This window comes from Engystomops pustulosus, chromosome 4 (assembly GCF_040894005.1).
Source record: "Engystomops pustulosus chromosome 4, aEngPut4.maternal, whole genome shotgun sequence".
Taxonomy (NCBI): domain Eukaryota; kingdom Metazoa; phylum Chordata; class Amphibia; order Anura; family Leptodactylidae; genus Engystomops; species Engystomops pustulosus.
In genome coordinates, this window is record NC_092414.1 from 138,731,308 (window position 1) to 138,744,795 (window position 13,488).

The window sequence follows — 13,488 nt, forward strand, 5'->3', positions numbered from 1 at the left end:
GTTCATGTCTGAAGTTACTGGGACTCGTGGTAGAGCACTGTTGAGGCCAGAACAGTGCGAACAGGTGATGTCGTGGATTGCTGACAATGCTTCGAGCAATTTGTCCACCAGTCAGTCTTCCACGCAGTCCACCCATTTCACCGAAATCGCCACTCCTCCAGCTCCTGCACCTCAGCCTCCTCCCCCCCAGTCTGCCCCCTCCCAGGAAAATTTGGCATTTGAACCGGCATACTCTGAGGAACTGTTTTCTGGACCCTTCCCACAGTCACAAACCACTTGTCCGGTTGCTGCTGAGCAATTTTCCGATGCCCAGGTTTTCCACCAGTCAGTCTGTGGGTGATGATGACCTTCTTGACGTAGTGGAAGTGTGTAAAGAGGTGTCCGACGATGAGGAGACACGGTTGTCAGACAGTGGGGAAGTTGTTGTCAGGGCAGGAAGTCCGAGGGGGGAGCAGACTGAGGGATCGGAGGATGATGAGGTGACAGACCCAAGCTGGGTTGAGAGGCCGGGTGAACACAGTGCTTCTGAGACGGAGGAGAGTCCTCGACCAGAACAGGTTGGAAGAGGCAGTGGTGGGGCCAGACGGAGAGGCAGGGCCAGAGCTGGTGCATCAGCGCCAAATGTGTCAACTAGTGAAGCTCCCGTGGTGAGGGCTCTTGCGGCGAGGGCTAGATCTTCAGAAGTCTGGAGGTTCTTTAAGGAAACACCGGATGACCGACGGACTGTGGTGTGCAACATTTGCCAAACCAGGCTCAGCAGGGGTTCCACCACTACTAGCTTAACTACCACCAGTATGCGCAGGCATATGAATGCTAAACACCCCACTCAGTGGCAACAAGCCCGTTCACCTCCGGCCGTGCACACCACTGCTCCTTCCCCTGTGTCAGCTGATAGTCAGCCCCCTGCCCAGGACCCTGCCACAAAAACCCCATCGTCGCCTCCACGATCCTCCACAGCATCCACCAGCGTTCAGCTCTCCATACCCCAGACGCTGGAGCGGAAACGCAAATATAGTGCAACCCACCCGCACGCCCAAGCCCTTAATGTGCACATCTCCAGATTGCTTAGCCTGGAGATGCTGCCCTATAGGCTAGTAGAGACCGAGGCCTTTCGCAACCTCATGGCGGCGGCCGCCCCTCGGTATTCGGTCCCCAGCCGCCACTACTTTTCCCGATGTGCCGTCCCAGCCCTGCACCAGCACGTGTCAGACAACATCACCCGTGCCCTGACCAACGCCGTTTCTGACAAGGTCCACCTGACCACGGACACGTGGACGAGTGCTGCCGGGCAGGGCCACTATATATCGCTGACGGCACATTGGGTTAACTTGGTGGAGGCTGGGACCGAGTCTGACCCTGGGGCTGGTCATATACTGCGGGGCCTACCTCGGTCCAGGTGTTTCAGGCCTACTATGCCTCCTCCTCCTCCGAACTACCATCCGTGGGCACGGCGCCATCAGTCGGTAGCTCTAGGCACAGCAGCAGTGCCGTCGCTAAGCGACAGCAGGCGGTGCGCAAACTGCTGAGCCTAGGCGACAAAAGGCACACCGCCCAAGAGCTATTACAGGGCATCACGGTGCAGACTGATCTGTGGCTGGCACCGCTGAACCTGAAGCCAGGCATGGTTGTGTGTGACAACGGCCGTAACCTGGTGGCGGCTCTGCAACTCGGCAGACTGACACATGTGCCATGCCTGGCCCATGTGTTAAATCTGATAGTTCAGCGTTTCCTCAAGACATACCCCAATCTGTCTGATTTGCTCACGAAGGTGCGCCGCATCTGTGCGCATTTCAGGAAGTCCAGCCCAGATGCTGCCACTCTCAGGGCAGCGCAGCGCCGCCTCCAACTGCCCGCTCACCGACTGTTGTGCGACGTGCCCACGAGGTGGAATTCAACACTGACCATGTTATCCAGAGTTTACCAGCAGCGCAGAGCGATTGTAGACTGCCAGATGTCAACTTCCACCAGAAGTGGTAGTCAGGTCAGTCAGCTTCCTCAAGTCTACAATGAGGAGTGGACGTGGATGTCTGATATCTGTCAGGTGCTGAGTAACTTTGAGGAGTCAACACAGATGGTCAGTGGCGATGCCGCCATCATCAGCCTCACCATCCCGCTGCTTGGCCTGTTGAAAAACTCTCTGATCAGCATGAAGTCGGAAGCTTTGCGCTCGTCACAAGAGACGGGGGAAGAAGATTCCCTTGTTGATAGCCAAAGCACCCTCAGGTCTGTTTCTCAGCGCATATCGGAGGAGGTGGAGGTGGAGGAGGAAGAGGAGGAGAATGTTGGCGAGACACAAGAGGGGACCATTGTTGAGTCCTTCACTGTTCAGCGTGTATGGGCAGAAGAAGAGGAGTTGGAGGAGGAGGAAATGGACAGTCAGGCCAGTGAGGGGAGTGAATTCTTACGCGTTGGTACTCTGGCGCATATGGCAGATTTCATGCTAGGCTGCCTATCCCGTGACCCTCGCGTTCAAAGAATTTATTCCAGCACCGATTACTGGGTGTTCACTCTCCTGGACCCACGGTACAAGCAAAATCTTTCCACTCTCATCCCTGCAGAGGAAAGGAGTGTGAGAATGCATGAATACCAGCAGGCCCTGGTGCACAAGCTGAAACAGTATTTCCCTTCTGACAGCGCTAGCGGCAGAGTGCGTAGTTCTGCGGGACAAGTAGCGAGGGAGAGTAGGCGAGCAGGCAGCTTGTCCAGCACTGGCAAGGGTACGCTTTACAAGGCTTTTGCCAGCTTTATGTCACCCCAGCAAGACACTGTCACCTGTCCCCAGTCTCGGCAGAGTAGGGCTGATCTTTACAGAAAGATGGTGAGGGAGTACGTAGCTGACCATACCATCGTCCTAAATGATCACACAGCTCCCTACAACTACTGGGTTTCAAAGCTGGACATGTGGCACGAACTGGCGCTGTACGCCTTGGAGGTTCTTGCCTGCCCTGCCGCTAGCGTCTTGTCCGATCGGGTTTTCAGTGCAGCTGGTGGCATCATCACAGATAAGCGTACACGCCTGTCGACTGACAGCGCTGACAGGCTGACGCTTATTAAAATGAATAAAGGCTGGATTTCTCAGAATTTCCAATCTCCACCAGGTGAAGGAAGCTCAACCTGAATAATTGATCCACTCCTCCTCCTCATTTTCCTCCTTCTCCTCCTCTTTGTACAGTAAAGCAGAGGAAACTGGCTATTTTTTGACAGGGCCCACTGGCTCTTGCTATAGTACTTTATGCATTTAATTTTTCTGGAGGGCCACCTACCCGGTCCTCTGTTTGAAACAATTTTTGTGAGTGCCACATACAGGCACTCAATCTATTCCATTTTTCTGGAGGGCCACCTACCCGGTCCTCTGTTTTAAAAAATTTTTGGGACTGCCACATACAGGCACTCAATCTATTCCATTTTACTGGAGGGCCACCTACCTGCTCCTCTGGTTTGAAAAATTTTTGGGACTGCCACATACAGGCACTCAATCTATTCCATTTTTCTGGAGGGACACCTACCTGCTCCTCTGGTTTGAAAACTTTTTGGGACTGCCACATACAGGCACTATCCAAATTAAATTGTCTCCATAGCAGCCTCCACACGTTGTCTCCATTGCTACCTCCAAAAGTCGTCCATATAGCTGCCTCCATACATCCTCCCCTTATCAAACGAGGTGTGTCAGGCAGAAATTTGGGTTGTTTTCATGGATTCCACATCAAAGTTGTTAACTTTGTCGCCACCCTCCTGTGTTATCCACAAAATATACTGGCAAACTTTTATGATTAACCGATATTATTTCAGCGCTTCTTGCGCAGCTGTTTACATTCCCCTCACCCGCCATATCCTAAACTTATAAGAACGCTACTACACTTGATCTTATACAAAAGGTTCTTAGAAGTGCTGTTTGGGGAGTAGCCTATAGACAGGGGCTTGGATTGGCGAAAGCTCGCCTGGCAGCGGAGCGCCAGCTCCATGCCAAGATCCAACTAACATAGTTTTAACTGCAGCACCTTTAATCTACTACTAGTTCACTGCCTCCATACATGGTCCCCTTATCAAACGAGCTGTGTCAGGCAGAATTTTGGGTTGTTTTCATGGCTTCCATGTTAACTTTGTCGCCACCCTGCTGTGTAATCCACAAAATATACTGGCAAACTTTTATCATGTACCGATATTATTTGAGCGCTTCTTGCTCACCTCCTTTGGTTCCTCTCTGCCACCCATTGGTTTGAAGCCTGAGTCCATTTAGGGTATGTTGCCATGCCACTCTCTAGCCTGCCGCTGCTGCCGCTGCCTCTGCATGCCGTCCCCTATAGTGTCAGGGTCAATTATTGCATGTTTTAGATGCTATCTAGCTTCATTCTGTCACTCTGTCATGGCCATGCTGTTGCCCATAATTTTGGCATAATGGTGCGATTAAGCAGCCTCAGAGGCATCCATGCATGCTGCCCCTGCTGTTCATTTCCGTGGTGTTTCCATCCTTTTCTGAGGTTCCCAGGTGTTTGGCCAAGCTTCCCTGTGCAGAGCCTTGGTCCCCTTGAAAAATGCTCGAGTCTCCAATTGACTTCAATGGGGTTCGCTATTCGAGACGAGCACTCGAGCATCGGGAAAAGTTCGTCTCGAATAACGAGTACCCGAGCATTTTAGTGTTCGCTCATCTCTAGATGTAATACATAGATTGATAGAGCTCCCCTTATGTCTGCCCCAGAATGCTGGAATAAATTGTACCTGAAATGCAAAGTGCCATTTATTGAGGGTTTTAGATCATTTTAGGCAGTTTTCCAACTTCTCTAAAAAGAGCTGTGGGATCCTTCAAAGACTTGCTGTGGTGCTTGATTTTGATGGTAGATTTTCTTTAAAGGGAACCTGTCACCAGGGAACTCATTTTCATTAAAGACAGGTCGCAGAAGCCCATCACACCTGCAAATCTGCCTTTCTAAGCATTTGCATTACAATATAATTGTGTGTTATAACTTGCACCCTGACAGAATCCTCTGTCTAATCCCAGGAGTTGGGCTTTGGTTTGGATGCATTTCAAAAAACAACATGTGACTTTGTCTGTGCTGCAGACTGATCAGTTCTTGATCCCGCACCTTTGTGCTCCTGTACAGCTTCTCCCTCCTGCTCCTTCAGAGGTCACAGCCTGGTGAACTGACATCAGTGGGGGAGGGAGGAGCTGTACATATATGTCGGAGAGTGCTGACATGACAATTTAAGCAGTAACTTATTCATCCTTGCTGTATCACAAGTTTCAATCATATTTGCATCCTGAGGACATCAATATAATAATAAGAAGGAGAAATTTGGATTGTAGCTTCCTTTCAGGGTCTCCTGAAGAGGCAAAATCAGGGGACCCAGTGCAGGAGCTCCAATGACAATACATCTCTATCCACACCTTCTCTCTACCCCTGTAGTACTGGCAACCAAGGATTTCACTTTAAAATAGCACTGATCATGGCACCTCTTGGACCACAGGAGGAAGCCTTGAGAAATGGAAGTATCTGGCGGTGGTTTTCTCCCCCAGTATGTATGTGTATGGGTGGGAAGTCTACAGGAGCAATGTGTGAGACAACATATAGAGACTGATGACCATAAAACACTGCTGCTGAAATGCAAATGATAAATTCAGCCTATTGTATCTACTCTAATAACTATTGTCAAAAACATATATTGATGATTCACATTAAATTCAATTGTTCATTCTTTATTTTGCAGAAGCAATTATGAAGGATGACATGAATAATTATATAACACAGTATTATAATGAAGCCAGTAGTGGTAAGTAATTTTTACATTTACATTTTTACATGGAGGAGAATAACAGAGAGCAGCAGTAGATGAAGCTCTGCAGGTTTCCTTACATCCCCTCTACTGTATTAATAGTTGTAATAATAACGCCTGTTGCTGCTCATGTTATAAGTAATGGTAGAGGTTCTGGCGCTGGAGGAGGGGCTTCTATTTACTGCTGCTCTCTGTTATTCTTCATAATGGAAGAAGATAATGGAAACCCTTGATGCTGGTGAGAACCCATCAGTATGGCCACTCCTGCTCAGTACCAGTGTATGGGCCATGTGTCCTCATCACCGACTAGTCAGGAGGTTTAACCCTTACACTGCTTGTATGAGTAGCCATTAGCCGGGTAGAGAAAGCAGGAAAGCAGGGTAAGAGTTAAATCTCTGGACTTCTTGCATCATTTTACTGAAGTCGCTAAGAAGCAGGAACAGGAGCAGCCGAACCTTCCAATGCACACGCCATCCGCTGCAGAACCCCCCTATACATGTGCTATCCGCTGCAGAGCCTGAACCCCCTAATACAAACGCCACCCATAGAACCTTCCAATACACACGCCATCCGCTGCAGAACCCCCTATACATGTGCCATCCGCTGCAGAGCCCGAACCCCCTAATACAAGCACCACCCGTAGAACCTTCCAATACATGCGGCAACAGCTGCAGAACCCCCCAATACATGCGGCAACAGCTGCAGAACTCCCCAATACATGCGGCAACAGCTGCAGAACTCCCCAATACATGCGGCAACAGCTGCAGAACCCCCCAATACATGCGGCAACAGCTGCAGAACCCCCCCCAATACATGCGGCAACAGCTGCAGAACCCCCCCCAATACATGCGGCAACAGCTGCAGAACCCCCCCCCCAATACATGCGGCAACAGCTGCAGAACCCCCCCCCAATACATGCGGCAACAGCTGCAGAACCCCCCAATACATGCGGCAACAGCTGCAGAACCCCCCAATACATGCGGCAACTGCCGCAGAACCCCCCTATTTACACTTAAGCTATTGCAGAACATTATAATACACAACTCAGACAGAATAATGTCACCTAAAGGAGCTGTTACTGCTTAGTCTGAATATGCGCCACATTTATTACCGACCGTTCCACATTTATTACTGACTGCTCCACATTTATTACTGACTGCTCTGACTCGGGGGAGGGAGGACTTGGCTCTGGCTGCTTCCTGGCTGCTTTAGAGGAGGCTGCTGCTTTTCTTCAGGTTCCGACTTCTCCCTCAAGTTGAGTCTTCCGCTTCTGACAGGCAGAGCAGGGGTTGGCTGCAGGCTGTCTCCTCCCCTCCCTCTCTCCCTCCTGATAGCAAGATCCTCCGCAGGCTACACGGATACTGTGGGATACTGCTACTACCACAGTATATGCTATAACATGTCATACACTTTCTCCTGGGTGGTTTATACATCATTTACAAAACAGCCTCTATATAAAAGAGGGGTAGGGTAGGACCTATTAGAAGTCTGTTAGTTGCTACAGAGCTTTAATACACCATGCATTAAAACTAATAGTGAGGGGGTATAGCTTCCTAGGATACGACCACGTCACACTCTAGCAGTGGTGGCCAGACATGCGCTATAGAGTCCTGCCTGACCTCCTGGATTCAGCGATCATTACCACAGGACGGCTGTGTGACATGTTGTAACTCCCGGACATTTCATATACAAACACCTTTTTGTTTATTTGTGCAATCTCTCCAGCAGAGGTGGCCGTATCCGGGGAAGCTATCTCGTTTCTAAGGGACAAAATGACTACATTTATGAGAAATTATCTTCACACAGGAACATTTTTTTTTTAATAACATCCAATTGAAGAAATGTTTACATATGGAAGATTTATCAAATTGAATGTGAATCCCCAGACGAGAATACTCCTTTAACTTCCATTGTGGGGAAAATACTGGAAGGGTTAATAAAAGAATAAAACGTGACAGCCAGCATGAGTTTACTGAGGATAGAAGTTGTCAGACTAACCTTATCTGTTTCTACGAAGAGGTGAGCAGATGCCTGGATGGAGGAGCAGCTGTAGATATTGTGTTCTTGGAATTTGCAAAGGTCTCTCGTAGACGCCTAATGGGTGAAATAAGGTCTACTGGTTTGGCAGAAATAATTTGGAAAACTGGCTGAAAGATCGTATCCAGATATTCAGAGAGTTTTGGTCAATGATTCCTACTCAGGATGGTCACCAGTTATGAGTGGTGTACCCCAGGGTTCTGTGCTTGGCCCACTACTATTTAATATATTTATTAATGATATAAGATAAGATAATCCTTTATTAGTCCCACAGTGGGGAAATTCACAGCGATACAGCAGCAGAGAGGGTACAGAGAGTGAAGTACAAACTATGACAACAATAATATTAGGGATAAATGAACAAAAAGAAAAGGGGGATAAAAAGACAAAAAAAGAGACAAGCAATGATCGGCAGTTTGATGTTTAGTCTGTGGATGGGACTTGCAGGGACTGGTTAGGTGGGGGGCGCAGGTTACTTCTGTTTGGGCCTTGTTTGTTGAACAGCCTGATGGCAGCGGGGAGGAATGACTTACGATAACGCTCCCTCTCACACTTGGGGTGAATCAGTCGGTCACTGAATGTGCTCCCCAATGCCACCACAGTCTCATGCAAGGGATGGGAGCTATTCTCCAGAATAGACTTCAACTTACACAGTGTCCTCTGTAGAGGTAGGAATTAACCCCTTCACGACTTGGCCTTTTTTAGTTTTTTCACTTCCATTTTTCACACCCCACCTTCAAAAATCTATAACTTTTTTATTTTTCCACATAAAGAGCTCTGTTATGGCTTATTTTCTGCGTAACAAATTGCACTTCGTAGTGACGGTATTTAATATTCCATGGCGCGTACTGGGAAGCGGGAAAAAAATTCCAAATGCAGTGAAAATGGTGAAAAAACACATTTGCGACGTTTTCTTGTGGGCTTGGATTTCACAGCTTTCACTCTGCGTCCCAAATGACATGTCTACTTTATTCTTTGGGTTGCTACGATCACAGGGATACCACATTTGTACAGGTTTTATAATGTTTTCATACATTTAAAAAAATTAAAACCTCCTGTACAAAATATTTTTTTTAATTTTGCCATCTTCTGGCGCTAATAACTTTTTCATACTTTGGTGTACGAAGCTGTGGGTGGTGTCATTTTTTGCGACTTTTGATGGCGTTTTCATTGCTATCATTGTTAGGACTGTGCGACCTTTTGATCACTTTTTATTAATTTTTTTATATTTTCCAAAATGGCAAAAAAATGTCATTTTTGACTTCGGACGCTATTTTCCGTTACGGGGTTAAACGCAGTGAAAAACCGTTATAATATTTTGATAGATCGGACATTTTCGGACGCGGTGATACCTAATGTGTTTATGATTTTTACTGTTTATTAATATTAATATCAGTTCTAGGGAAAGGGGGTGATTTGAATTTTTAGGTTTTTTTAATATAATTTTTTTTTTTAAAACTTTTTTTTACTTTTACTTTAACTATTTTTCAGACTCCCTAGGGTACTTTAACCCTAGGTTGTCTGATCGATCCTACCATATACTGCCATACTGCAATATGGCAGTATATGGGGATTTTACTCCTCATTCATTACAATGTGCTGATAGCACATTGTAATGAATAGGTTAAAACGAGACAGCTTCGGGCCTTCGTGAGGCCCGATGCTGTCATGGCAACGGATCACCGCTCCCCGTGACGTCATCGGGGAGCGGAGATCCGCGCCAAGATGGCGGCGCCATCTTTTTGAAGCCTCCGGCAGCATTGCCGGAGGCGATCGCGGGTGTTACCGGTAAGCCTTTGCTGCAATATGCAGCAAAGACTTACCGGCTATGGAGAGGGCTAGGCCCGCGAGCCCTCTCCATGCACCGGGACCCGGCGCGCGCCGTACTAGTACGGCGCGCGTCGGGAAGGGGTTAATAGCACTGTGTCTATTTTTTCAGATGACACCAAGCTGTGTAGTGTAATACAGTCTATGGAGGATGTTCACAGGCTGCAGGGTGATTTGGACAAACTGAGTGTTTGATCGTCCACTTGGCAAATGAGGTTCAATGTGGATAAATGTAAGGTTATGCATCTGAGGGCTAATAATCCACAGGCAACATATGTCCTTGGAGGAGTAAATCTGGGAGAGACCCTTGATGAGAAGGGCCTGGGGGTACTAGTAGATCATAAATTAAATAACAGCATGCAATGTCAATCAGCTGCCTCTAAAGCTAGTAGGATCTTGTCATGTATCAAAAGTGGTCTGGACTCTCATGATAGGGGTGTAATATTACCACTATACAAGGCACTGGTTCGGCCACACCTGGAATATGCTGTCCAGTTCTGGGCACCGGTCCATAAAAAGGATGCCCTGGAGCTGGAGAGGGTTCAACGTAGAGCCACAAAAATAAGTGGTATGGAGGGTCTTAGTTATGAGGAAAGATTAAAACAACTAGATTTATTTAGTCTGGAAAAGAGACGACTACGAGGGGACATGATTAATTTATTCAAATATATGAATGGTCCATACAAAAAATATGGTGGTAAATTGTTTCAGATTAAATCAAATCAGAAGACGAGGGGGCACTGTCTCCGGAGGCGACAGGGCTTTTTTTACTATGAGAACTGTCAATCTGTGGAATAGCCTGCCTCAGGCACTGGTCACAGCAGGGACAGCGGAGAGCTTCAAGAAGGGTTTAGAAAATAACATTGATGGTTATGTTATATAGAATTGTTTCCCATAAATCTTCTCCTTATCCAAATCCCTTCCTTGGGTGAACTTGATGAACATGTCTTTTTTTTTTTTAACCGTATAAACTATGAAACTTTAGGCCAAGCAGGACACATGAGCTTTCAAAACACAGAAGGAGTAATGGCTGTTTCATGCAGTTGCACTTCCTCGGCTTAACACTTTGTACTTTTCTCTAGTGATATTCTGGCCTCTGTGCAAGTACAAAGTACAGCATGAGCTCCGCTGCTACGGGATTGTACCTGTACTAGTAAACTTTCATACTTGTGGCCAACTTTTGTGCTTCCCATACATGCGCATTCATTAAAGCTGAAGTAGTACAGCCCGGCTTCATTGTGCAAGCCCCATACCGTACTGGACATGCTAAGAACAATGGCTTTATTGTTTGGCAGTGCAGTCTCTGGACTGTGGTTAGTATACAATTTGTTTTGTTTTGTTTTTTTAGCCGACACAGAGGGCAAAAACTACTGGGCAATTTGAGACTAAACCAAGTCTATAAGGACCTGTGGGTGAATTAGTGCCCCACATTGCCCCTACATATGCCCTAAAAACCTAGAGGAAACTAACAGAATTCTTTTTTTAAATCTGCCCCATAAAATTTCATGACCGATGGTCACTGGTGTTGGAATGTCCATTTTTTATATCTCTGGAAAGGCTTTAAATATCATAATTTTTTTTTTGACGTGAGACTTGATACAATATTTTTAATAACTACATATTTAAAATTTGCCAATAATTGACTACAAATAAGCATTTTTCCAATTAAATAATTAATAAGTAGTAACTTTTACCAAACTGTTATAGAGATGTACAGCATTATTCCATCACCTTTCCTAGGTTCAGCTACAGATACAGAGGGTGCATGTATTTCTGCAATAATGAAAAGTGAATGCGTTTCCTGCAGCTCCTTCTAAATTCTGTCTTCAGCCTGTAGGGTGCACACTTAAAACGCCTATATCTCCTGAACCCTTGCATCTACATCCAAAATTCTGATGTCATATAAAACATTATATATGGATTATGTATGCTTAACAAAACCAGAGATATTCACTCTTAAAGTTACAATTGGCAATAGAAAGATGTACATACATTTGTACAAAAAAAAAAAAAAAGAGCTTTTTAAGGGTTCTGGCTCTGTGAAACATCCATACGCAATCCATATAGCATATTAAAGGGTAGATTCTCTTGTTTAATTTGACACCAGAATCGTTTGTTGCAGTAAAAGCTGACGTATATTTATGTGGAGTGGTCGTGAAGAGGTTAAAGGAAATCTTTTTAAAATGATGCTACCCTAGCCCTTCTGTGCGTAGCTTTACAGGCTGTTACACTGTCTCAACTACCCCCTGCTCTCTCAGAACTGAGATTACAGCAGCATATTCTCACTGCACAAGTGCTGTGGAAGCAGGGTTGAGGTGAGACAGTGTAACCGTTTGTAAAGACCAATCAGAGAGGCCAGAGTAGCCCCCCAGGCTTACTAGCATCTTTTCAAAAGTTGATTTCCAAAGGAAGGAGGCCATGGATAACAAAGATAAGATTACCAGTCACAGGGCCTGGATCTATGAGTAAGTGTCATGATGGATTTTGATGGGAGACTTCCTTTAAAGTGCATTTACCACCAGGATGGAGGACTGTAAGCCCTCAGGTTCATTTGCATACAGTATTTCATCCTGGTAAATTATCCGAAAGAGAGGTCATCAGAGGTGAAATGTCCACTGATCAGCTGTTCCCAGCATATGCCTTGCTGGGACCATTATGGTGTCAGATCTGTTACTAGGCCTTTGTTACAGACAACGCATTAATATGGGTAACCCTGAGAACCTCAGTACAAAAATCTATACAGGTGAAAAAGATAAATCCAGAGAAGTATCTTCAGCTAATTGCTTCTTCACAAATAAATGGCTTTTATGATATTGCTGAATGTTTTTCTCACAGAAAGTGGCGTTCCTGGGACATGTATCATCACTACAGCAGCTATTGATGTCCATCATCACCCCAACATATCATCGGATCTGTACTCTGCAGAAGTCCCATTGAATCCAGAACACGCCAGCACCTCCAGCAGTATTACCTCAGTGAGTGTAACCAGATCTCCAGAGAGCTCAGAAACACTAGCACAAAGTATTAGCAGCCAAGTATTCTGCTCCTCCACAGACTGCAGTACCCGGGAGGAGTCCACAGAATACTGTCCCCTGGCTCACACCCTCCGAAATCAAGCGAACAAAACAGTGGTACAAGAACTGCTGTCTTCCCTTTCTGATGACTCGTCCTACATTCAGAAAGGACTGGATCCGGCCCACTACAACCTCGGCAATCCTGAAGGTTTACGTACAGGTAGTCCTAGACATGGGCTAAATGTCTACAACAGGGTGAATCGGGATGGCTTTGGAGTGATTCCACTCAATCGCCCTCTGCTAGAGCGTAAAGCTATAGATACAGAGTTAAAATGAAGCAGAGCCTTAGATTTTTACCTCCTCAGTGAAATGCACAGCATTAGATTCCTCCAATTATGATGCTATCAAGGCTATTAGATCTATGAGCATCAATCAGAGCTAATCATCCCACAGTCCATTCCCATAGGATTCCAGTCACTGTGATACTGTATCCAAGCCAAACAGGATCCCTGGTCATCAGAAGCTGATATGCATTCTTCTCAGGAGATGTAAGAAATCCCTATGTACCACTGCTGCTACTCCTCACAGAGTTTACAAGACGGATACCGTCATTCATGCATGCATTTGTCTAAAGTGAACTTTGGAAGAGCAGTCTGGTGAGCAGGTACGACTACATAGCTGCAGTATTTCCTTTAACTCATGACTACAGATTTTGTACAAATGGCGCAATATTTTTCAATGCACAATGACTTTTTGGCAGTTCTTGGAAATGCAAGTAATAAAACAACCTCTACAAGTAGATTCATTGTCTTGCTTTATAATTAAACTTGTTGTTTAATAA

The 13,488-nt window shown here is 46.1% G+C and overlaps 1 protein-coding gene across 4 annotated transcripts in view; it reads left to right on the forward strand.

Moving 5' to 3' along the window:
* Nucleotides 1-13,446, forward strand: part of TMEM266 (transmembrane protein 266) — a 31,646-nt gene extending 18,200 nt beyond the window's left edge. For all 4 annotated transcript variants that reach the window (XM_072147678.1, XM_072147679.1, XM_072147680.1 and 1 more), the window contains 2 exons: nt 5,704-5,766; nt 12,469-13,446. In XM_072147678.1, the coding sequence (XP_072003779.1) occupies nt 5,704-5,766; nt 12,469-12,983 (578 nt within the window). In that variant the 3' untranslated portion in view covers nt 12,984-13,446. The remainder of the gene's footprint in view (nt 1-5,703; nt 5,767-12,468) is intronic.
* The last annotated feature ends 42 nt before the right edge of the window (nt 13,447-13,488 follow it).